The 26,620-nt window shown below is 32.3% G+C and overlaps 1 protein-coding gene across 1 annotated transcript in view; it reads right to left on the reverse strand.

Moving 5' to 3' along the window:
* Positions 1-26,620, reverse strand: part of LOC129001165 (nephrin-like) — a 56,292-nt gene that overhangs the window by 22,667 nt on the left and 7,005 nt on the right. The window contains exons 2-5 of the mRNA XM_054428381.1: positions 11,801-11,933; positions 10,057-10,265; positions 7,387-7,500; positions 5,725-5,928 (exon numbers count right to left, since the gene is read on the reverse strand). Of these exons, the coding sequence (XP_054284356.1) occupies positions 5,725-5,928; positions 7,387-7,500; positions 10,057-10,265; positions 11,801-11,933 (660 nt within the window). The remainder of the gene's footprint in view (positions 1-5,724; positions 5,929-7,386; positions 7,501-10,056; positions 10,266-11,800; positions 11,934-26,620) is intronic.

Raw genomic sequence — 26,620 nt, forward strand, 5'->3', positions numbered from 1 at the left:
ATTGTAGTTTGGAGAGTGAATGGAATGAAAATGAAAAGCAGTTTCTTCCAACGTTACTAAGATGCTGTGTAACCAGCCGTAGCCAAATCTACAGGTTGGCATTTTAATAAACCCCAGGCGTTTGGAGCTGTGAATGACATTTACAGGTCATCTCATACTTTTCCACGAAAAAAATCTGACGAATTGGTTTTAATCAAAATGGGCTATGGTGGATTTAAGGAAAATATTGTTTGCCAGATAATAGTTCTGTACTTTTATAGTTAATTATTATAAGATTGTTTTTATTGACATTTTATTAGTTGAATAGCTATTTATATTAGACATGTCATAAAAAACTATAATATAATCCAACTCAAATTTAATTTAAGGATATTTTTATCATCAAAATCCAAGGTGTTAACAATATTGTGGTTTCTTTCCAAATTTAGTTAAATACTAATGCTGAATATAAAATCAATTAGACGTCATTGGCTTACTAATATTTCTAAAATAAATTACAATAATTTGAACCTACAAGATTAACTTTTGTTTATGTAACTGTAGTTAGAATAGAATTAAAATAAAACTAATGAAATGAAAAATTCAAGATGAAGAATATCTAAAATAGATTTGGTTATAAGTTACTATAAATATTTTAGAAAAAAGAAGGCACTGTTTTTGATCCTATACGTCCAAATGGAAATTTAAGAGCCAATTCACTGTACAAAAAAGTAGTCTGAAATATAATTGTAATATGTAAACGTCTGAAAGTATCATGACGTATGAGGAAAACGTTGTAAACGAGATTGCTACTTGAATGCCTCTCGGGTACAGCAGTGATGCGGTTGTCTCATGTATCCATGTTTAATTATTTATAATACATAACTCATTTATATTTAGACGTAGAACATTTGCTGTAAAGATCGTTATTTGACTTTTTGCTCATTCCCAACTGAACGATTCAGGAGGTGTTTAAAATCGTATGCTGTGCCTCAAAATATACCTGTCAAAGAAATAGTATGTTTAGCCGATTGCTATTCAGATAATAAAAACGTATTACGATAGTATGACACATAGTTTATCTGGGCCTAAAAAAATCAACCCCTTTTCGCAACCTTCTGGATTCGTATGCTTTTGCTATTAATAATTGTCATGAGACTTACGCGCATATGCGCTTGTAAATGTATAATTTTAGGTGTAGTGTACGTATAAAAGGTCGCAAAAAAATATTTTTCACCAAAATACACTTTTTATAGACTTTCGACCAATCAAATTAGTCTGGAAAACAGCCGTTTGCTGCCTGCTTAATCTCATGGGGGTTTCATTTCGCTCTACTGTACCGTAATGAATTTATTCGCTACACTAATGTGAAATAACCTATTTTCGTTACATGTTTATCACCTGCTAGAATTCGTCACTAATTGCTTACTATGGAAAAAGAATGCTTACTATGTGAATGTAATGTTTACTATCTATTTTGGATTTTTCCGACGGAAACAAACAAAGATTTGTTATTGTTTTGTCAACTGTTTCAATTTTCAACAACCAAACCAGTAAAACCAAATTAAGTAACAACCTTAATTGAAGGCATAACCTAAAAAACTATATGAGTGTTGAACTATATTGTTCCTAACTTTAATAAAGAAATATCCAATGTCTGTTTTAATTAAGAAAATAATTATTCTTTGTAGTGTAGCGACAATTCACGTTCAAAACACGAGTGAAATTGGGTTTATACATATTCTCGACCAATTAAAGTGCTCGATAAATCTCGCACTTCAAACATGGTCTCAAATATTTATTGAATAACTTTCTACTCTTGTTATGAAATATACCAAAGTTATGATTAGTGAGTGATTGTTAAGTCCCTTGTTCGTGGACATATGTTTTTATCATGGATCCGTACAGTTTTTATTGATTTTTTATTGTAATGTTATTTTAGAGTAGTATGGCGAAAAATATCGCACTTCGCTCGCCCAAAATGTGTTTACACGTAATCTACTTTTTGGTTATCTTGATTGTTATTCAGAGGAGAAGTTATAAATCCATGTCATCGACCTTTGTAGCATAAATCCAACTGCACGGCTTTTGAATAAAGTATTTAATTTCTAAATCTAGGTAAGTGGTTAAGGCTTACTACCTAGTGTGATTTGAGAAACATTGATGAAGTTAGTTATGCTCACTTCAAAGTGTATTTACTTGAAAGTCTACCTATATTAAAAACCACAAGAGAATCACCTAGCAGCATGGTACTGACGTGAAGCAGCAATACAGTAGTTGACATTGACGTAACATAAAATAGATATGTTTTACCCAAGTTTTCCAGGAAACGTAAAAAAAGAATACATGTAAAATGTCACTACCTTTCATTAAGTAAACGAAACCCTTTGATATTGCTAGTGTAAGAAAGACCGACTAGTTGACCATGTCGACAGAGATACAGAGATACAAATTCTAACAGAGATTCAGTATAGTTAAAACATGGGTTCAGGGTTATTCCCTTTCTCAGAAAGGTTAAATAACTCTTGTTTAATCATCCTACTAATATTATAAATGAGAAAGTTTGGATGTATGGATGTATGTTTATGACAAGTGAACGCGAAAAATACTGGTCGGATTGGGCTGAAATTTGGCATGAAGATAGCTCACATTCCCGATTAACATATAGGCATATTCTAATTTCAAAAATCCTTTTGGGCTCCGCCCCAGTGGCTCTGGAGTTTCCCATGTTAACCTTATGAGAAATGGAATTATTGAATCTTAACAGCTGTTTCAATTAAACAAGTTGGTTCTGTTCTTTGATGTTCAATAGCATTAAAGTTACAAGGATAACCAACAGGGTGCAGCACTATTATTTATTTTACATTTATGACAACAGCTAATTTGCAACCAAAAGGTGAGTGAGCGTAGCGAACGAACTTTAACCTGGAGGCGAGTTAGCGTAGCGAACGAGCTAACCTGAAGGCAAGTGAGCGCAGCGAACGAGCTCCAACCTAAAGGTGAGTGAGCGTAGCGAACGAGCTCCAACCTAAAGGTTAGTGAGCGCAGCGAACAAACTTCAACCAGGACGTGATTGAGCCATGCGAACGAGATAATCTTGAAAATTAAGAAGTTAAACGGGGCAAAGCCCGCGGGTTACAGCTAGTACATAAATACTAACAAAAAACATAAACACTACACTTGTTTATCTTAATTTCATCCGTTCTAAAGATCATTGAATTTATATTCATTCTCTTGCCAATGATCAAAGGAAACAGTAAATTCCATTCAACTATTGACTCCAATTGTGCCATTGTATACTCAATTATTATTAATAATGACTATAGTTTCGGGGCCAACAGCCCCATTGTCAAATTTTCTGTCTTGTTAATTACTGTTTATAGCATTGGTCACCGTTGAAGTACACATATACACATACACTGACACACGAAACATTTATATTTACACGTAACATTGAAAAATTATACTTTAGTTCGGCTAACATGAATCAGTCAGTCAGTGTACCGGTCCGCACAATGATGTAATCACTTTTGTTTAGGCCGGCCAAAAAGTATAATGTATTATTAATATTCAATAATATAACTTGGTGTATAGTATTCTCTTTGGTTCAATATAATGAGTTGTGTAGCAAAAAAAAAAATCCACAAAATGTATGAAAACGCAAAATAGTTCAGTCAAGTGCAAAATTAAGAAGTTAAAAAAGTTTCCACCATCATGTAGCAAAGCATGAAATCTTTGGATCTTGCAAAAATGCAAAGCGTAGCTAAATTATTTTCACCATTAAAGACAGACACTTCCTCTTAATAGTATTATTGATTGTACTTCTTCAAAAAAAGGAAATACAATATTAAATACAAATTCGTATTACTTGTACCAGGATAGATTTGTTTATTTATTTGCGTATTATGTTGTAATTTTGTTCACTGTATTGTTTTCAAAACAATCTTTTTTTCATAGAACCTGAACCTATGTTGCTCAGTTGGGCTACAAAATAGTGACAATCAATGCAAACATGTGCAAACGGAATAAATAAGCTCAAGTGTATAAATATAGGCGAATACAAAGTTTACAACGGAAAGGGCAGGGCGGAGGCGACTGTCGAGAGGTGCAATATGGCTGGATAACTGCCAACACTCGTTTTTTAGCTAAGCACTTTCGGAAATCAATTTCACGTAAAAAGCGCTGCTGACTCTCAAAGAATGCCAAGCCGCCCGTAACGTAGTAATATACTGACGAGGGGTTTTTATGAGTAATGCTATCTTTACGACTTTTGTTTACATGCACGCACTTAGTAAACCGACAAGGGTTATTACAGTTTTTCCTCTTGTTGTTACGTGAGAGCCTTCTCCACACGTGAAGTGGAACGTTTGCATTAAGATAGTTTGCATAAAGAAAACGGTCGTGATATGCCCATAAAATAGATAAAAAAAATTGTGGGTAGAATTGACTTTTTGAAGCTATTGTTTTGAGATCATCTGTTATTTACACCTTCCTAACTTAATTACTAGATATATCCATTCCTACAATGCTAACTCGAAAATGAATAAAAATAAGGCGAGAAAAGTGTGCATAAAAAAAAAATCTGAAAATGAATTTGTCTTTGTGATCCCAAAATTATTTTTCCTGGTGAGGATGACTATTTTAACAACCTCAACCTCAGCCATACGTTTATTTTAGGCTTTGTTAGTTGAAGTTTCAACTTAATAGTAAAATATGATAATTTTGGATATATTTGGCCACCTAGCGATTAAACGCTGAGTATTCTAGTAATAAATGTAACATTAAACTAACACTTTTACGGTAAGTGCACAGAGTTAGAGCTAGTGAGATAAGATGGGTCCTTCACTGCACGTGCTTTATTTATCAGTATGGTTGAGCCACCCAGCTTTTGTCCTTACCAAATCTCCGACGCTAGAGGGTTGATGTTTTTTTCCTATATTTGGAAAATTTGATTCAGACTCACATTCTAAATACATTATAACAGTAAAAGATCAAATCTGTTAGGATTTATAAGTAAAATACTAAATTGCCTTTAAAGATACGATGGTCAAATTAAAACGAAATGGTCCCTATTAAAAACAGCCAAAAAAAGACAACAATACAAAGACTATGGAATTAAAATTTTGATAATAATTTAGTTGTCGTACCCGCAGCTCCAATAACAACTATTTCGTAATGGCACTAGTGTTACATACACTAGATTATTTTTTCCGTAGGGTTTTGTTAGCTAACTTGCAAATAAACTATCTAACTTTAGTAATTTTCTATTCACCTGATTTAATAATTTTTGTTTTTGACAAAAGCAAAAATATAGGCCTATACGTCTAATGACACTTGTAATAATATATTTACACTTATACTGTTAACTTACAAGACATATAACCTTTATAACATATATAAATATAACATGTAACTATAAAAGTTGGTAAGAGGTATTTACCGTCTTGTAAGCCAACAGTATAAGGGTAAATATATTATTACAAATGTTATTAGACGTATATATTTTTGCTTTTTTCGGGTAATTTATTAAAACGTACGATGCTAATCACGAAGTTATTAATTTTTGTTGGCTAAGCTCGAGTCCAAAACTGTTTTTACATTACTTCAGGCCTACATGGGACGCGGCATTAAGACATAACCCTTGGTCCATGGGGGAATTTTAATCTGAAACTCTACTATTAGACTTAAAGTAACATAGTAGGCCTATAGACTGACGGTATGTGTAACAAGATACTATGTACTAACAGTATAGGTCGAGTGTGACTGCGCTAGAGATGGGCGCCACCAGGTTGTTGTTGGCCGCCTGACATGTAAACACTGTGTGGAGATGCCTCCTCTCCAGCCTCTCAAGTCGCAGCACGTTGCGTACACGACGCTCAGACAACGTCTCGTACGAGTCGTCCAACAGAGCGTTCTCCTGCCACCAGGTCACCTTCGGCAGAGGCCGTCCTGTAACATGGAGACACTACGGTAAAGTTTACGTGTAGGTATTTATACACTTGTTTATGTTTTAAGATCTCAAGACTGGAATACATTCGACTGGAACATACGATACTGGTTATTTAATTACTATAACTATCATATCTTAATAACTATCATCTAGTTATTTAATAGAAAGATGCAGAGGTGTTTCTGTGTAAATTAAAAATTAATGGCTTACGTATAAATTACACTAATTATTCATCACCAAACTCATGTAATTTGAAACTTATTAGTGGGAAAGTAAAATACAAAAACCTCTTTTAACTCCTGGGATGAACATGTCCATTAGTCCTATTGTATCTTCCCAAATTTAAAATCGTCTTTGATAACGAAATAAGTATTTTTTTTTACGTTGTTAAATTAAGCCACAAAAATAGTACGCGTATGTAGATCACTGATTTATATTCTATCCGTCGAATTTTTAATCACATCCAACTGATAGGACAACTCAACGTAAGTTAAAACACCTTTAACTAATTTACACACTAACTATCTCAGTATGAAAAAACTTAGGGAAAAAATATAATTTTAGACTGTAGGTGTGAGTGGCTCATCCATATGCCCCTAAAATATGAAGAGGGCAACAGCACTGTGTAATTTTCATTATTTGTTACTTAACTAAGGTGTAGACTCAAACCGACCCAAACTGTTGAAACTTTGTAACGGCTACATACATGCTATACATGTAAGAAAAAGTAAAAAACATTACAAAAACATGAAAACAAATTTTGTTAAAAGTTACAAAAGGGATGTTGAATTGAAATGTTTTGGTGATCGGAGTTTACTTAAACCAAAAATACGTTATAAAAATCGAATATAAAAACAAACATTTGGCAAACGAGCGGAAAAGAGGCAGTGAAATCCAGTGAGCGTGGCTGGGCCGGGTGCGGGAGGAGTTTTTGTGTGATGACTTATGACGAGGCCCAATCGACTGCCAACGTTTTATAACGTTTTTGATAAACGAAATCGCTTTCGATGTTGTTCTCATCCGCTGAGCCGCATTATCAGCCGATCTTAATTGAAACCGATTTACAAAAATTGTGTATTTCATGTGTCTGTTTTTTTTTTTTTTTAATACGCAGTAAAATTTAGTAACTAGAGAAATGTACTCACTTTACATTTTGTACTCTATTTCTGCAATATTGGAAATTAAAAAAAGTATCTAACACCAAGATTTGTGTGGACATATTAACACCACTCCTTGCTTAACACTACTCTTAACAAATGTTAGCCTTAGATTTTGATAAGCAGAGAGCCTCAACTAAAGTTAATGAAATTTATACCATAATGCTTTTTATGTGATATTTATCCTTTCTTATAAACCTTTCGGCAATAGATTTTAAACTATAAATCCATAATAAAATCCTCAAAACAATAATGTTATACTGATGTTAGATGCAATGTGATGTATGCAGTATACAGTACCTCCAGTAGAAAGACAGGTGATCTCCATGCTGGCACCTTCAGTGTACGGGCCGAGGATGTAATGTTGAATGTGAGAACCTCTTTCATCTAACACACTCAGCTTCTGTGGTGGTACTGCAATACATATAAGCATCTTCGTATCGGTTATAATTTCCAGAATACAACTATACGTATTATTGATTAAAGTAACAACTGACTTTGTTCAGAACAAAATCTTTTTTAGTTCAGATAACAAAAAAAATATTTGGTTTTACCAAGCAGTTTGGCAGAAAATGTAATCTACTAATTGAGAGTAATTGCCAGATTTACTATTGTTCTGATTGTTTAATAAGCCCGTGAAAAACTATAAATAGAAAAGCCAAGTAATTTGTCCTATTTTCAGTGATCGGTAGGCTCTGTGATCAGCTCATAAATTTAAATATTTTGAGATAAATATTTTTGGTTATAACATATTTTATAAGTAAATATGGTCTTATTTTAATACGTAAGAAACCCTTTTACGTTACATAACTTTAATAGACTTGTGCTTCCGTAGGGAAATTTTTGGAGATTTATAAAATAAATAATATAAAATGGCAATTAAACATAATAATTTTCTACTAAAATTCGCTTAACCATGTTTGATTGTTCCCCATAGAATGGCATTAGGTTTTAAAGGGAAGTCATATGTTATGTTACGTTAATAACTGTATAAAAGAAATAAATTTACCTAATTTAATCAAAAGAAGGATATCATGTGGATCACATCAAGTAGACTAGATGAACGGATATGGCATTTCTAATACAAGAACAACAATTGATAATCGCATTAAAATATATTTGTTCTAGAGGTTTTATACTAATTGAGCCAAGCTCATTTACTACACCACTGCGTTTTTTTTAATACTCCTCCTGAACGGCTGGGTGATCCGCACGAAATTATGACTCATAATAACCACTTATGGGAAGGTATAAATCTGAAATGGTAAAAATCGGACAACAGGGGTTTTTACTATTTGAATAAGGAAAACAATCTTATAAATTTATCATGGAGCTTAAGAGTTTAGGTCAGTTTAGGTATTGGTCACCGTGACAATTTTGCATGATAATTATAAAAGCGTAACCAAATCATTGATGTGTAATTATACATTGATGAATGAAATGCGTTTGTAACACATGTTTATACAGGGTTAGTAAAAAGTGTGGAGACCCCTTGTTATTTTTTTAACGGCCCATACTAGAAAAACTAAACTCGGCACACCATTATAGCATGTTATGAAGTACTTTCTGGGCATAACCACCACTTGGTGTTCGTCCCCAAAATGGGGGATTTTGGGGGAAACTCAAATATTTCAAATACAAAGACCCATCGAGTGACCCCTCCTTATGAAAGTCCTGGTAAAAGAAAATCAACAACGCAAATTAGAGGTCTCTATCTCAGTTCAGTAAAAAATGGCAGCCAATTGAAATTCTCATAAGTTCTTAAACCCAAAATGGGGAATTTTGGGGGAAACTCAACATTTTTTAATGATAATCCCCATCGAGTGACCCCTCATTTTAAAGGTCATTATAAAAGAAAACTAACAACTCAAAATATAGGTCTCTATCTTAACACAGTAAAATATGGCAGCCAATTGAATATAAAATTGCAAGTTATTACCGATTTCTAAAGATTTTAATCAGCTTCCATTTTTTACTGGATTGAGATAGAAACCTCTAGTTTGCAATGTTAGTTTTCTTTTACCAGGACCTTTAAAATGAGAGGTCACTTGATGGGGCTTATCTTTTAAAACTTTTGAGTTTCCCCCAAAATCCCCCATTTTGGGTTTGGTAAGCAAGTGGCTATACTTCATAACATGCCAAAAAAGTGTGTAGAGTTTAGTTTTCCTAGTGTGAGCCACTAAAAAATTTACAGGGGGTCTCCAGACTTGGAAAACTGTAAGTTAAATTTAACTTCTGAGAATTTCAATTGGCTGCCATTTTTTACTGGATGAGATAAAGACCTCTAGTTTGCATTGTTGGTCTTCTTTTATTAGGACCTTCAAAATGATGGGTCACTCGATGGGTCTTTGTATTTGAAATGTTTAAGTTTCCCCCAAAATCCCCCATTTTGGGGATGTACACCAAGTGACGGTTATGCCCAAAAAGTACTTCATAAGATGTCATAAAGGTGTGCCGAGCTTAGTTTTTCTAGTATGGGCCGTTAAAAAAATGACAGGGGGTCTCCACACTTTTTACTAACCCTGTATACAATCAATTAATACACACGCTTTTAATATACAGAACAAAAGTAACGAGCAAACGGATTATTAATGTTGAACATAATATACTGCAAAATGAATAACCAATTAGAGCATATGAACCACTGACTTTATAGTGTATCCTGCAAATTGACGTCCCATTTACGTAAAACATATGCACAATTGAATTTGGGTACTGTAGGTAGACATTCCACTTACGTGATTCATATGTACCATTTATTGACTTTGAAAACTGTAAGTAGACATGTGATTTACTTGACCCAGATGTACCATAGAATTTGGAAACTTAAAAAAAACTGCAAGTAGACATTCCATTTTTGTTAACCCGAACCCATTGGGAACAATCAATAACTCTTGGTTACATTTCTTAAAATAATCAGATTGATACGTTTGCCCCGCACAATATTGCGAGTAGAACTGTGATACTCACGGATGATGGTGAGGTTGACTTTAGAGTTTCTCGTGGGTGATTTGCGGAAGTCCACCCTACAACGGTACAGACCAGCATCGCCCTCTCTGATGTGCCTGAGCTCCAGTCTAGAGGGCTCGTCCTTGTACCTGAAGTATGCCCTCTCTCCCAGGGATGAGTCTGCTGCCCAGTGAGTGCCCTTCTCTGGCGCCGTGCCGCGAGCGTCGTAACTAGCATGATAGAAACAAACCAGTGAAACCACATACGAAACATTAATTTACAGTATATCCAACGAATACTAGAATACCGGTATGGATCATATACGTAAAAAAATTACGTTTACAAAAGTAAACCCCAAAAGTAAACAAAACTTCTCTACTTATAGCATTAATTAACTTAACTTAACTCCGGGTTTAACTAAAATAAATTAACTCCGGGTTTGTTTACTTTCGGGCCAATAACGTCATTTGTTTATGTTTATGATCCATACTGGGTCTTTTCTTGTATTTGTAGTATATCCAACATCAATATTAAGTTAATGTGAATGTAAATTGAAATAAACATGACAGCATTGAGTTGAACTCAACTAATTTTGGAATGATAATATTTAATATAAACCGAGAATCAAAAGCTTAGTAGTCATCAATGCCTGCGAGGTTAATGGTAATGCCTTTTTTTATGTACCTAGGACGCTAGGTTCTAGTCCGGAACTGTTTTACAACTTCAGGGTAGCCCTAGTTGGTTGCGGCATTATCACATGGATAAAATATATTAGTGATTTGGCAGGATTTGAACTCGGAGCCTCGGGCTCCGAAGCCACCCGCTCTACTATTAGACCCCTTGCTCATCAATTGTAATTCCATTGAACTTCTTTCCCGTTCTAGTTAATCGTTAAACTTGATATTGCTGTACATGCATGCACAAAAAAATACTAAACAGACACATTTGTTTACCTAAAAGACTTTGTGGAACCTGGAAACTGAATATAGAACAAATTAACTATAGCTTTCCTGTTAGCACTTAAGTAACAGGATGGTCAATATTCAGCTCAAAATTGTATTTAATGAATCAAATACAACTTTGGTTTTAATATTGACCTTCTTAAAAGTAACTCTCAAAATTCCTGGTAGTAGCTTTAGATGACCGAATTGTGTTTAGGAACGTCTTGCGCTACACTGCATCTAAAACTGCAATTCACAGAAATCCACTAAATCAAGTATATTAGATTAGGCAACTGGTTCGAAAAAGTATCAGAGACTTGTGTGAGGCAGATGAATTTCGATTCAACAATTAATTGGCCTCAATTATAAATTTAAATGTAGCTAAAGATGTTAGATGATCAGGACTTTAAAAGATTTTTAGCTATTCATACCAACGCTTCTATTGTATACAAAGTGAACCTGTGTGTTTTGCACGGAACTTAAATAAAAATTTCTTCTGATGACAATGAGTTTATTCAGTTGACAAACTAATAAAAATAAGGTATGTAATAAAATATATTCAGATATGGTTTTTTTTCAAATTGTGCGTGAATTAAAAATCTCAAGCTATGTTGGAGATTTGCGCACTTAGTGTTTTGATGGATAAATTAAGGGGTAGATTCTTAAAACGAAATAACTTTATCAGAAAAACAAATTTTATGTAGTGTATTGATTATTGGGATATCCACGAGTTACTGAACTTAAAATATTTTTTTCTTGTTGTATTCGCCAAGGTTTTTACTGTGTTGTACTTATTACATAAAAATTATTACTTCTAAAGGTACCTGTAAATAGGTAGATCTATTGAGTCCTTGTACCAGATGACTAAGTGGACCTTGTCATCGTGTACAGGTGGGGAGAGATCACAAGGGAGCAACGCGGTGAACCCAGCCACTGCCTCTGCTGACACCACGTCCACTGTAACATGTAGCCCAGGGTTAGTGTATAAATTTATAACACATGTTGCTCAGGGTAAACATATTTAATTAATGTGAAAAAAGTCAATTCCAGCTGGTGCTTATACAAGTATAGACATTCAAGCCAGTGATGTCAATCATTTATGTTTATAATCCACACATAAGCTAATATGTGTGTAGTAATTATTCTGAGTGCAGCTCTAAAAATGTCTGCCTTAATTGTTTTGTTTGCCTAGTGGTTCTAGTGCTCACCTTCAAATTTGTAGTTTGCTGGTTCATTCCCAAGTGAGATCGTAACCAGACCCACCCCACAGGCCATTATTTCCTAAACTAATTAATGATCATGTTTAGAAAAAGGTTGAGGTTAGGTAGTAGCAAGACCAGGGTTTGGACCATAATTACACATTATACGTTAGTAAATTCCAATAGCGCAGATAAATAAATAAAATTTTGAACCCGCTTTTGAACCAAAACCAGTTTAAACCGAATAATTGATTCCCGTGCGTAGGACTGGTCTACAGTTAGATCATAATTAAAAAAAAAAAAAACAGTTCTAGTAACTCTTTGTTCAGTTTTGATTTAGAAACAGCTTAAGGGTGAACTCCACTAAACCTTTGAGACGTGATCGATAGAAGAAAGGGATGGACATAATTCCACTCAGATAACTGAAATACCCTTAAGGTATCTTTTAATTCTACTTTTTCTATCGGATGCCTTGAAGTAATCAACATCTAGTGTTCTTGTCTTGATTGTAAATAAATATTGACTTATCGTCATAGATTACAATAGCTTTTTAGGTATATAATATTTTTGTGAAGATTTTAAACTTTGATTTATATTGATTCAATATTGAAACATTTAAATGTTTCAAAATTGTAATGCTCTTCAGTGAAACGATGAAATGAATGTATCGTTACAGTTAAAGGTTGATAAGTTGTTTGGATTTCCTTGAGATGCTTACATCTTACATCTGTTTGCACGCAAGATGTCATAAACATTTGACGCAGCGGCGGCTCAATACATAGCTTGGGCTGACCTGGTCCTCCGCCAACCAGCGTCCCGCTGTTAGTGCTAGCCTCAGTGTGGTATTCAGCAATCTTACGACCCAACAGAATAGTAATGATCACGTCTTCCTTGTAAATTTAATCAAAGTACGCACATCAAACTAATATATCAATAGCCTAATATAATATAGCCTTATCAATCTGTGCATATATAATATAGGTAGAGTGAGTTAAAAATGAGAAACCCAAATTCTTCCAAACACCCTTACTGCGCGGCGTTGACACTAGACTACCGGTTTATTTATGATCAATAAGAACTCGCTTGGAAAATAAAATAATTTTAATTGAGGTATTTAATGCGTTTTAGTTGAAAAAGTATAGCATATATTGTAAAAAAATGAACTGTGGAGATTTAAACAAATGTATTAATGTTTTTTTATATTCGTTATCAATTTTAATCAAACAAGGAAAATGTTGTCATTTTAAACATGTACGATTTTCCGTTGCTGTCACTATTGACATAAAAATCAAGCTTAAGATTAGTTAAACCTAAATCGATTACTGAATTATAAAGAATACGAATAAAAACGAAATTTTAATGTCTTGCTACATTGAAATAGTATATCAATAAAACCGTTGTTGCCTTGTAATAGAATAATAGTTTGTTGTTTAGAAAGGTCAAAAAATTTGAATCTTATCACAGCTTCAAACTAGTTATAGCTGTAAAAACCAGTTTTAGAGACTATGCTTAAAAAGTAGAAACAATTAAGGGAAGTCTTTATGAGTCTACATCTCACATTTTACATTTAACTTAAAACAAAGAATATGTGTTTTTTTCATTCAAAGCTCTTCATAAAATATATATTAAAAAGAATAGATGCATTAAGCAAAGCATATCATGTGCATGAGATATTTGCTTATGTAGGATATCATCTGTGTCTTATTAAAGTACGTTAGGTATCGTCAAATTTATGATTTATATCTTATGTTTGGCCATTATCCTGGAAATAACGGTGTCGGGTAATACCCATTATTCTAATACATCACAATAAGTGTTAAAAAAATCCTCTCATACCGGTGTAGATAAATCAAATTAAAATAAAAATGGCAAATAATTGCACTGTAAAAATATACATTAGTAACCAGTTCAACCCAATAATCTCGTATTGCTTCATATTTGGAAAAATATATACCTAGTATGAGTATGAGTATACTATTTACATATCCTTTATTATAATTCTTATCTACTTACTGGGTTAAGAACAATGTTATTGTGTACTAGAATAGGTAAACAAAGGTTCTAAGCACAAAAATATAAGTAATTAGCATTTCCAGGCCAATGTTTATATGGATATTTTCTTAACTTTCGCGTATAGTCAGGATTGCTTAGTTAATTTCATAGTTCATTTGATCCAAACTGATTAATCAGTTATTTAGGCATCCACCTTTAGAGATGACCAACTATTTGCCTAATATGGATTGTACCAAAGTAGATTGGAAAACCTAATGTTAATCTAAATTTTAAATAAAGTCTATTGTTCTATTTTCACTCAAATGGATTTGTGGCTTTCATCTATCAGTTAGGTTCATTATTGTCAGTGGTCAGGACAATACTGGATTGGTCTCTCATTTATGCACATAGTAATAAATTGGATTTAATCAGCATCTAATACACTAACCCATTTTGAGCAAGAGATTTCATAGTTGTTGGTCGACAAACAGTTTGAGCTTCATTGATTTGATAAATGTGTTGTCCATATTATACTAGGTTTTTATGAAACCAAAATTACACCTAATAATTGATCTTTTTTGGGTTAAGTTCTGAACTACATTTATAAACTTATACTTTAGTTTAATATACGTTTTACTTTAGTTGGATGGATTTTTGTCTTTGATTAATATAGTTGAAAAATATTAATGAAGAGAAAAATACACTGAAGCATATAGCAATTTCAAATGGTTACAATCCTAATATAATTGACGATTTAATCGGGAAACATTTAAGAAAGAGGACTGAACCAAAACCAACTAATCAGCGGTTTAAAAATTCAGATTATGTCCCAGTCGAATATGGTAGCAGATTCCCTCTAACTCTTAAAAATGAATTAAAAAAGCATGGGAAAATTGCAGCTTTTAGAACCAGCAATAAATTGGAAAACATAGTTAATCCAAAGGAAAAACAAAGTATCAATAACAAATCTGGAATTTATCAAGTAACATGCAATGATTGCAGCAAAATGTATATAGGTCAAACTGGGCGATCTTTTGAAAAAAGATTTAAGGAACATATCCCCCGAACCAGGGAAACACAAATATCCAGTTTTGCCGAGCATCTTGTTAATGAAAATCACAGTTATTCAAATGTCAGTACAAATCTAACAGCTTTACATATCTGTAGGAAAGGACGAACTATGACAACTTTGGAAAATTATGAAATATATAAAGCAACAAAAATTCGCCCTAATGATTTATTAAATGATAAAAGCTTGTTCCAGTCTAATATATTATTTGAAACATTAATAGGATTAGACAGAGAGAGAAAGGAATGATAAAGGAAGCCGGGGGTACAAAGTACAACTACTAGGACAAGATAACCTCCAGTTGAGACTCGACATTGAAAATGCATGCATTGCTTCACTTTTGTCTCTCGTTTTTAATTAGTAGGCCTACTGTAAATAGTTTTTTCGTGTTCAAATGTTTTGTAACTGTGTTTTTTAAAACTGTGACGTGACATCATGAGTCAAAAAACTTCAAGTTTGTATATGGATCTGATTATGGTATAACAAATACCGAAACGCGTAATCCTGTTGGATATTTAAGGACCACTAAAGGCAGTCTGCAGGTATTGTAACCTTCTTATTTTGAATATAGTTGATGTCGTTAGAATAGTCTTTATAAAAAAAGTTAACTTTTAATTCAGTTCAAGGTTGAGGGTTAGCGAGTATTTGTCAAGCCGGAGCATATTTGAGTACTTCCAATGGCAAATACTATTAAAGTCTTTATTAAATATGCTTGTATGATACCGCTGTTCATATACATGTTTTAACGCTTACAACTTTCCATTCACTACTATTTATTGTTAATTTAAATTGCCTTTATTGTCAATTTCCATTACATTAGTTAATACTAAGCCTACATCAAGCCTGCTCATATATCCAAGCAATCTATAGCAAAATCTATACTATTTTTTTTTTTATTTAAATACTGCAAAAACTAATTAGTTAATGCATACAAAAATATTGGTAATATATAATTTAAACATTTTGCATTAATATGTAGGGAAACTCCAAGAAATTTAATTTACAGAATTTAATCAGAGCTCCATACTAACACTAGAATTCAGTTTTTTTTTTTTTTTTTTTTTTTTTTTTTTTTTTTTTTTTTTTACTGAATTTCTGTCCTCGATACTAGTTTTACACTCCACCATGTCACTATCAAACTCCCCATCGTATATTTACGTTGATGTCGTACAGCTCTATGCCATGAATCAATAATAATTTATGGTTTTTAACAATAGGGCTATCAAACTCAGCATTACAAGGAAACGGCAAGGTCGATGAATGTATTTTAAAGAGCACAAAACACAGTTATTGTCGTCGGTCGCCTTAGTCACGACATGAGGTCGTTACTCTGATGATGATGTGTGGCTCTGTTACGTCACAGAAAGATGACACACTAGGGAAACAAAAATGACACATAAAAATAGGTTATACCTAATGATTTGTGTTTATGTACTTCCAATATGGATTTAATGGATTTACCTATGTTGGAAACACGTAAATATAATGGTTAATCCATAATTTTCTAGATTTATATTATAGATTCACATAATCCGTGCGTTTCCAACATTAGTAAGTCCATTGAACTACTAATTTACTACCTATGTAAGTGAATAAACGACCAAAAATAGTTTATCTTTGATTTTACTAATTTTAAAGTAACTCAGTTCGCCACAAATTTCTTTGCTGCAGCTTTTTGTTTTATAAATTAACAAACATGGTAAAAATCATCTAAATTATGACTTTAATTAAGGATAACTGCAAAAGTTGTTCTTAGACCTTAATTTTATCGTATAAAAGCAGTACTCTATTTTCGTAATTTGGTCAATACTACATCCAGGACTGTTTGTTGTAGTTAAATAATTATAGGATAATTATGGCGGATGACTGATAATTAGTATATATTATTTTTTATGTTATTTAAGGTATTATACGTCGATCATAAAATATGTATCTAACAAAAAACCACTAAGTGGTAACACTTCCCCCGCCAAGTCAGCAACCCAAAAAAGACAATAAATCACCACTTTTCCGCCAAGTAAAACAATGTAATGTATGTAAGTTTGGCAACTTGGCGGCAGACTTTTGCTTGTTTTTTTTTCATTAAAGTTACGTTGGTGGATAATTTCACAAATCAACTTCTCTAATTAATTAGTCCAACTAAGTATAATAATTTCGAGGTAATCAGTAAATATAAAACCATCACTATTATGATTTTATGAAATGTGACACAAATAAGGTCAAATTTTGCAAAATAAGCTCTCATCTAGCAATGTACTATTGGGAGAGATACTTGCTCAATGAAACTAATTTTATGGTATTTTTTAAAGTGATCAAGCAAAAGTCTGCCGCCAAGTGGCCAAACTTACATACATTACATTGTTTTACTTGGCGGAAAAGTGGTGATTTATTGTCTTTTTTGGGTTGCTGACTTGGCGGGGGAAGTGTTACCACTTAGTGGTTTTTTGTTAGATTGTATTTATTTTTGTAGAAAATTAACAGTTAAAATAAAAATCCTCTTTTCTCTTATATATAGACCAGGGCACAACTACACATAAAATGCATTGGTGTTACATAAGTGTTCCGATAATTAAACCCGTATATCTAAAGACTAGTGTAAATTGAGCCCTTATTAGAGAAGTAAAAATGTAATCAAACAGATTAGGTTTGTTAGAAATAGCATAAGGCAAAACAAATATTGAAAAACTCATTTTATCCTAAATTTACATATCACTTTTTACATTCACTTTTTTGCTTGTTTAACATACGTAGACGGATTTTCCCGATTGTTTTATTTGTTTTAGTGTATCAAAACATAAAACTAACCTTATTTAGTTAAATAAATTTTGGCAATATTATGAAGAAACAATGTTAAAACTAACCTTAGTACTAGTACTAAGTTTCAAGTTCCTAGGTTTCATATGTTTTGATAAGTAGTATTAAACTGTTAAAAATGACGAGCTGCTGTACCAGTGTACCATCGGTACACTGCATTTTTCAATGGAAAGTATCGGGGAATATCACTGCTCTAAGTAATTTTATATAGTAAGTAGCTTAAATCATTCGGTATACCTGAAAAAAATACTTTATAAAAGTTTTAAAATAATTTTTCAGCTGATCCTATGAATTTCTCTAACATTTTAAATTAATTGAGATTTAATCGCAGCTGATCCTTCTTTTGTTTTGATTTTAATCCCATGTTATTTAAATGGGCCAAAATCGTACTTTGAGGGCTTGCCAAGGGTTTATGGGTCAACGCACCGACTTGTGACCCTCAAAAGGCACATCTACACGCTAAGGGCTTTCAAACAACATAAAAAACATTAAAATTGAGCCAGTGGGTTGGGCTGTAGGTCCGTCAACATTTAAGGAGAAGAAGGAGAACACGGAAAATTTGTGAATTTTCAAACTAGTTTTTCTTGGTTCAAACACAACCTTTTTTTAAATTCTTTTTTTTATTTTGCCAAGAATAATTGCCCCTATCCAGTGGATGAACAATTATTTTAATAGCTTTTGTTTCTTCAGAGCTATAGACGAGTAAAAAAGCCACTTTGTCACGTCATGTATATATACACTGCAGCAGCTGTGTACCGCTGGGGGACTTGGCGGGGCGGAACGCTGCCGCGTTCCTTAATACACACTTTGTGGTAAAGAAAATGCAATTAAGATTCATACAAGATTGATTACATCACCGAATCTAATCTGTGGTATTGTTCCCATAGTACCGGAAGGTGCCGGTAAAAATTGAACCAAAATAAAAATAAGCATAACAAAAGGAATATTAGGCATTGTAGATAAAAAGTAAACTTTTAAAAATACGCTCCGGTAAAATTAACCTATATTTTAGTGTCCTATCGTATGTGACTCAGATTATGAAGAAAAGTAAAGTTTACAAATAAATACAGCAAAAACCCCGAACACTTTCAGCTATTTTATAGAGGAAACAGCTTAAGAGTATGTAAAACATATCGAGCACTGATATTATTCAGACAGATAAGCTTGTCAGAATGAGAATATCATTTGCTCACTTGAGAACCCTCCTGACTAAAGCCTTAGGCATAATGTTAGATATGTGCATATATCATACAATCAGCTCAGTATGTAACAGCCTGCCAGTTTAAAATGTATTGCACAAAGGATAAATGCGTATCGTTTAGGTTTTGACTTCAGAATATGTTTAAGTGTGAAACAAATAAATGTTTAACTCTGCTTTAGTAGTACCTGTGTAGAACAAGTAGTGCAAGAGTTTGAAAACTGACTGTATAACATCTGTACACACAGCACCACAAAAATATAAATTGTTGTTAATGGGTATGTATACAAACATACAAAATACATAAATACAAACATATATGTATAACATGTCACATGGATAATGTATAAATATTTCTTTGCTTTGTAAAAGCTATGAATTATTGAAACATTTATCCCGCAATGAATACGAGGAATAAAATATATACTTTCGGCAAAGTTATCAAAACAATATACAGGATATTTCACGAAGAGGGTTATGCGTTTTGTTTATATTACTTCGCTGTTTTTTCTTTTTTTTACCGAAGGTTGTGTAGCACCAATAATGAATTACACTCTTAAAAATGTGTTGAAATCTTAGTTTTCCTAACACTCGTAGAAACTAGGTGGCACCACATTGAAGTTTTTACAGATTTTGCTTATATGATATTCATTAACTTTTGCGATATTTGTTTACTGCATTGCAGTTTTTACACTTATTGTTGAGTATCTGTTATATATTTATGAACGTTAATTTATGCAATAAAAACATAACCTATTTTTTCAAGTGAATTTTTATTTAATCCAATTTCCAGGAATGACTTTTAATTCTAAATAAACAATTAAGTATTGTGCAGTTGTACTTTTTTAACGTTACAGTAGTAGAAAATCAAATTCATATTTTTCACCCAGGAGTTGAACCACCAAGTAATCCAACAATAACCACGAGAAAAGTCTCTGTCTCAAGTTTCTTTACGAAAAACATTATCCCACGAATAGCAATTAATTTTTGTAAACAAAAATTACTCCGAGTGGTTTTAGAAAACTGCACTTAAGAAGGCAAGTTTTTATTTAATAACCAAGAATAACTTTTCAATCATACAGCTATTCAAAAATTAAGTTTTAAAAGTTGAACGTAGTAACCAGATAACGCAGATTGATAGCTTAAGAAAGTGATTTTGATTAGAAAAAATCTGTAACATTTTAAATATACCACCAATTAGTTTTTAAATTGTTTCTTAACAACTTGAAAATAAATATTGAAAATTTTACTGATCTTTTTACTATCAAAATAGCTTTCCAAGCTATCAAAGCTATAGCTTTAGCTTCCAATTCCTATCTGAAGTTAACAAAAAATCCAAGGTTGAGTGAGGTTGGACAAAATTATGACAACCCAAACGTCTAAGCCCTTTTGTTTGGCACCGTGTATAAAGAACACGTTTAAAATACGTATTTTTTCAAGAATAATACAATAGCAAACAAATCTAAAATGTAAAATATAAAAAAATAATCGAAAGTCAATGATTTAAAATGATGTATGACTAAAATGTACATATTTAATGAGTTAGTATAAAACATAGAATGAAACTCTTCTTCTTTAATAAAGTCGTGATATATTTCTTGTGAATCTCATAATGTCTGGTAGTTGAAAGGTAAATCCTTCCTAAGAGCCTTTTCCTTCATAAAAGCCTTCTTAAAACTTCAACTTTTTAGCTGGAAAACCGGATTTCCGTGGAAAGCTGATAATTAAACTGTGCTATTATATATCACAATAGCTATTATTTATCAATTTATTTGTTTATTGAATTATAAATTAACGCTCTATTTATTACAAACAGTAACATTTTTTGATGTAACATTCTAAAGCTAGTAGGTACACATCAGGTACATGCTGATGAATATATCAATTTTGCTATGATCCATGTCATTTCTGTTTCATCGATGCACTCCCGATTGAAAAACATTTGTATTAGCAAGATATATAACTTAATATATTCTCAACATATTAATTTAGAACTGTGTGCCTAATACATTATAATCTTAGTGTGCATATAGGCTACAGGGAGTAAAAAAATACCTAGCTCTTTAGAACTAGGTTACTCATGTACATAACAAAATAAGTCAAAATTGTTTGGTATCTTTTTTTTATTCCAGGCTCGGTTTGGCCATACTCCACCATTTTCTCTTGCAAATTATTATTGATTAATTTAAGCTCCTTGGGAAAATCGTTATGTAACTCGGTATACAATGTATGTATTTATTGTTAAAGGTTTTCAAAAATATTTATTTTCGAATTTATTTCAATCAAGCAGGCGACCTGTTAAATGGTCGAACACTAATGTCATAAAAATTAGCCCATACATAAAGGTTTTAAAAAAATATTACATTTACAGCTCATTTTACTCTAAATCCAATGACACCTTTATTGCAAAATTGGTTTAAAAACAAACTAAAATCTATGTAATTTTTAAGAGTAAAGATTTCAACGTGGTGGACAAATATCATGAAAACTAGCCACTAAATTAAGATAATACATGATATAAAATGGAAAATAATTCACAAACGAAATGCCGTGGCTTACTGATGGTAAAAAATAGTTGATAAATAAACAAGATTTATAAATGTTTATTAATCCACATTTAAAAAAACCGACACTTCTCCTGCATATTTAAAAATAGGTTAATGCCTTATTATTAACTATTTGAAATAGTCAGCGTAATAGATGGATTTTTTATAGTTCAACCTTATTTTTTTATTTTAAAATTACTATGAATATTGTATTTTCTATCAAAAGCGTGGAACCTAAACAATACATTTACTTTCCCTCTTAGCTACATGAATCATTGATGCATATTAATGAAATGAGCTGCCAAAAGAGACGGATGAAGTAAACAAGACAGACATAAAGTGATATTTACAAATATGAAAATATCGTTGGGAAGCCCAAACGTCAACAAGTCAAGTGTGTTTGTCAAGCTTTTAGTCTGAAACATCGCAGCAACGGTGGACCAACATTGGAACTGTGTTACTTTGTTGAACTAATAATACCACAGCTTCATGGCTACCAACGTGCTAACATTAAACAAGGCTTAAATGTGAACCGCATAAACGTGAGCAAATCCGTTAATCACTGGAAAATGGTGTTTGTGCTTGAGTCTTGGAAACTTTGCTTGAAATATGCATAAGCCACGTGGAAACATAATATGATACGTAGATGCTTGTAAAATTAAAGTATTTATGTTTATTTTCTTGCTAAAACGAAGAATAGATACACTAAACGTCTAACAAATTAAAAGTGTTTTTGTAGGTGAAATGGTCAATGGTACACAAAATGGTACACAACGTAAAAGGTTGTTTTTCGTAAGTAAGAGAATATTTCAATTTATAGAAATAATATTTACACCGCAGAGACACGTTCGTAATATCTCGTCGTGACTCTACAAAGCCTAGTGGTGCAGCGTACAAAGAACTCAATTATAATGCGGTTGCATTATTCTCCCCGAGATTCCCAAGTGTACGCTTTATAACAAGGGTTAGGGTAAACATATAGAAACGTTTGATGCTTCAACATTTACTTTTCATAATTATTTTAGCTGTCTCAAAGCACATATGTTTAGCTACTATTAGGTATAAATAATGAACTAGTAATCCAGGAGCTAGTATTTGATTTTACATTGTATTGGCATGTTTCTGACTTTAAACCTAATTTAAAATTTGAGTTACTTTGTACTGCAACTGTGTTCAATGTGTACTGTTTTAAATAATAGTATAATTAGATGTTTCCATACCATTTTATACATCGTGCTGTGCTCTTTTTTCTATAAACACTTGTAGAGTAAATATCTTAAAAAGAGGAAATCCATCTGACATGCTTAAACAAATATTTACTATCCACTAACTTCTAACTGGTAGAATATGTTACTCTCATTGCGTTAAGACAAGAGAGTATTGATCGTGTTCACTAACAATGGTTAAGTATGCACAGATAATATATACAGAGGCTAAACAAGACCATGCCCATAAACAACTAATTGACACATATACATATACTGTAGTGTACACTTGCTACTACACGGGCATATAAAATATCCTTATACATAACTAAAAATAACCTATGTACTGATCAGGATCAAAATCTAATTTTATTAAGTTTAAGTTTTTCTGTAATAACATTTTATTAAGGCACTATAAGATCAACAAGTCCATAACGTATTTGATGGAGTGACTTAAAGAGCCTACACATTTCCTTAGTAGCATACACCCGATCAGTTCCTAAAAACGTTGAGTTCAAAATTATGTTTCAAGAAATGGGTGGTGGTTTGCTTTAACTTTGCATTTACTCGCCCACATAGGCTTCAGACCTTTGCATGGAGCATTTCCAAGAAAGCAAGGGGTGAGGCGGCGTAATACAAAATTTGAACAGTAGTGATACAATGTAGTAGCAGGTACAGATCTAATCCTACGACATCACTGCCATGGAACTGTACTCCATCTTGCCACCAAATGAGCCACCGACTCACTATTGTTGAGCATAATTGCCCACTTTTTCATTATTCACTCAGCAAGTTTTTGTTAAGTGCTCAATAAATTGTTAGTAATTGCCTCAATATAATGTTGTTGAACTATAATAATATACATTGTATACAGTTCCTTGTCCTAGTAGGTACGAATTGCTAAACTATAACTAACTGAATAAAATAATGTGTAAAACACTTTTGAACCAACCTCCAACAAAACACGTATTAGAGAATGTTAATGCTTGTGGACAACAATGCCGGAATATTTAGGAGGGCTGGGATGTTTAAAGAATTTGACCTAGACCTATATAATGGCAGAATAGGGAGAATAGTAACTTGTTTATTTTATATAAACTATAGAACTATTAATTAAAATTTACTCGTTTTCTGATATACTAAATCATTTTCTGTAAGGATTGGAGCCCAAATTATTTGATCTTCTAAAATTAACTGATTGACTAAAAACCAATACACAAATCGTATCATAATATTTTGGTAATAGATTTATTAATGTTCATTACAAATTTATTTATTAACAGTTCCCTCAAATTCAATTCATTAATCACGACTATTTAGTTTTTTTTTTTTTATGTTTCCATCATTTTGTTATATTTCATTATATTATATTTAGGAATGGTGAAAATATGTAACAGTTTGGGCCAGGGTCCAAGTTATCGAATATTGTAAGATCAACCTTAGTTATAACTTTTTTATACTTTATTAACTCTATTTGTTTTGAGTTGATTTTTGTGACATTGAAAGTGGTACATCTGAACTGAGCTAAAGCAAAATCGGAAGGGTACTGATACTCACCAGACGTTATGCTCTTTTTCTGGCGTATTTAAATTTGAAAGGAGGTTACAGCCAGAGCTATATTCTTACGACTCAAAGGTACTTGCTTCCGATAATCTGATGAAAAACACACAATCTTTTGAATGCATTTATCACTTAGATATATAATTTTGAGTAGAATTTATAAAAAAAGTTTCAATGTTTTTTTAAAAACCATAAGTGAAAAAACAACAACAAAATAACTACACGATAAACATGGCCACGTGTACAGTAGCCTATATCCAATAATTAAATTTGGGTTTGATTCCAGATAGGTAAAATATTCATCCAGATCGACGATTGGAAATAATGTATTACTTTTTTATCCATACAAAAGTGGGGAAAGTTATGGTCAGTTGATAGAGTGTGGGACTTCAAGCACCAAAAGTACGGATTCAAATTACGCCAATCACCAGTTTTATAATCAAAGTTCATTATAGTGGCCCCTTAACTACAATATTGACTAATTTTGATTTTATATTACTTGCCATCAGTTCCAACTTGTAACATTCAACATGCTACTGTACATCTTACGGCGAGTTGCCATTGATTCATTTCAAACACTCATCTTGGACTGTGTATTGTTTAAAAACCGCATCTCACCGAAACATGTAGCACGTTAATGTTACAATTTGGCACTGCTGGCAGGTAATATAAAACCAAAATTAGTCAACTGATAATACTGTGGCCCTCAAATCTTGACCTGAAATAATGAGAAAACTGTTCCGGACTAGAGTTTAAAATCCTAGATTGTTAAGGCAGAACATAAACATACTATTTAAGAGTAATAATAATATATGTATTCCACATACATTCTACAACTCAAAAACTTTACAGAAAAAAATTCTCCTCGCTTTCAACAAAAAGTTGAACAAAATAAAGTCCATTTGTCCAGCTTCGGTGTACTGAAGGTGAACAACAATACAGCTCAGTGACATTCCATACAAATCCAAGATCTACTGATCCGAGCCATTTATCTTGCTGTGGATTTCTGTCCTGATAGCAAAGTTTGTCTTTAGACGTATAAGTAGAAAAAAATACTAAATAGTTTTGGATTTTCCGTTTTAATCCACAATGAATTTTGTTATGATTCTTTTTATTTGAAGTGGATAACTCAATTCGAGCAATAAAAGTATTCCAATTGCATTGGGCTTAGTTCATCATTTTAATAAGAAACTTTTTTTGGTTTTTATCCACGAGCCACTCAAATATATGTAGCAGTATTTATTTCGACTTAATCCATATACAGTTGATAATCAGCCAAAATTAACAACTAACTGCAATAAAGGAACAATAAACTTAGGCTTTTGGCTAATTATTTCTATATGTTCAAACGGTTATATATTTAAATGTATAGAAAAACAAATATATTATGTTAGATCAATAATAACTTATAAATAATAAAGACAACAATCCATGTAAGTAATTTAAAATTTCAAGGTTTCCGAATCAATATAAAGAACGATAGAGACGAAACAATATTACCGAATGCCTATGTCGTCTATGTTACTGGAAGTCAAAACACGCAAAAAGCTGGCTCCATCATTGTTCTAGAACTAAGGTGGTGTCTCAAAGTTTTAATTATTCCAGGTTAAACTTATAAGTGTCACAAACTTAAACTACAATTCCCGTTTCTCAACTCGTATTCATAGCTTATTACATAACCTTAGCATCTTGTTCCTTAGTCATGAGATTGAACAATTTTAATGAAATTGTTTCAGTTAATGTAATAAATAGGTTTTGCTAAATAAAACGGCTGTTAATATGATATTGTCTATATTATAAGGTATTCGCCGTAGTTTAAAGTTGGACAAATTATGACTGTAAAATCTAAATAGTAGCCTATTGGGTTTATTTTATTTATTTATTTTTGTGGTAAAATAATAAATTTAAAGTACCATAAAATCATTCAAGTTGTTAGGTTATTTGAATACTTGTATAACGATGACCATACCCACGATTAATATAATTTAATTACTTTCACATTCGCATTACAACAATATCAACCATACAAATCTAAGAAAAACTGCATCAATAAATCTAAAA

Source organism: Macrosteles quadrilineatus, unplaced genomic scaffold, assembly GCF_028750875.1.
Source record: "Macrosteles quadrilineatus isolate MER2022 unplaced genomic scaffold, UCM_ALF_1.0 Scaffold_1__1_contigs__length_201487025, whole genome shotgun sequence".
Taxonomy (NCBI): domain Eukaryota; kingdom Metazoa; phylum Arthropoda; class Insecta; order Hemiptera; family Cicadellidae; genus Macrosteles; species Macrosteles quadrilineatus.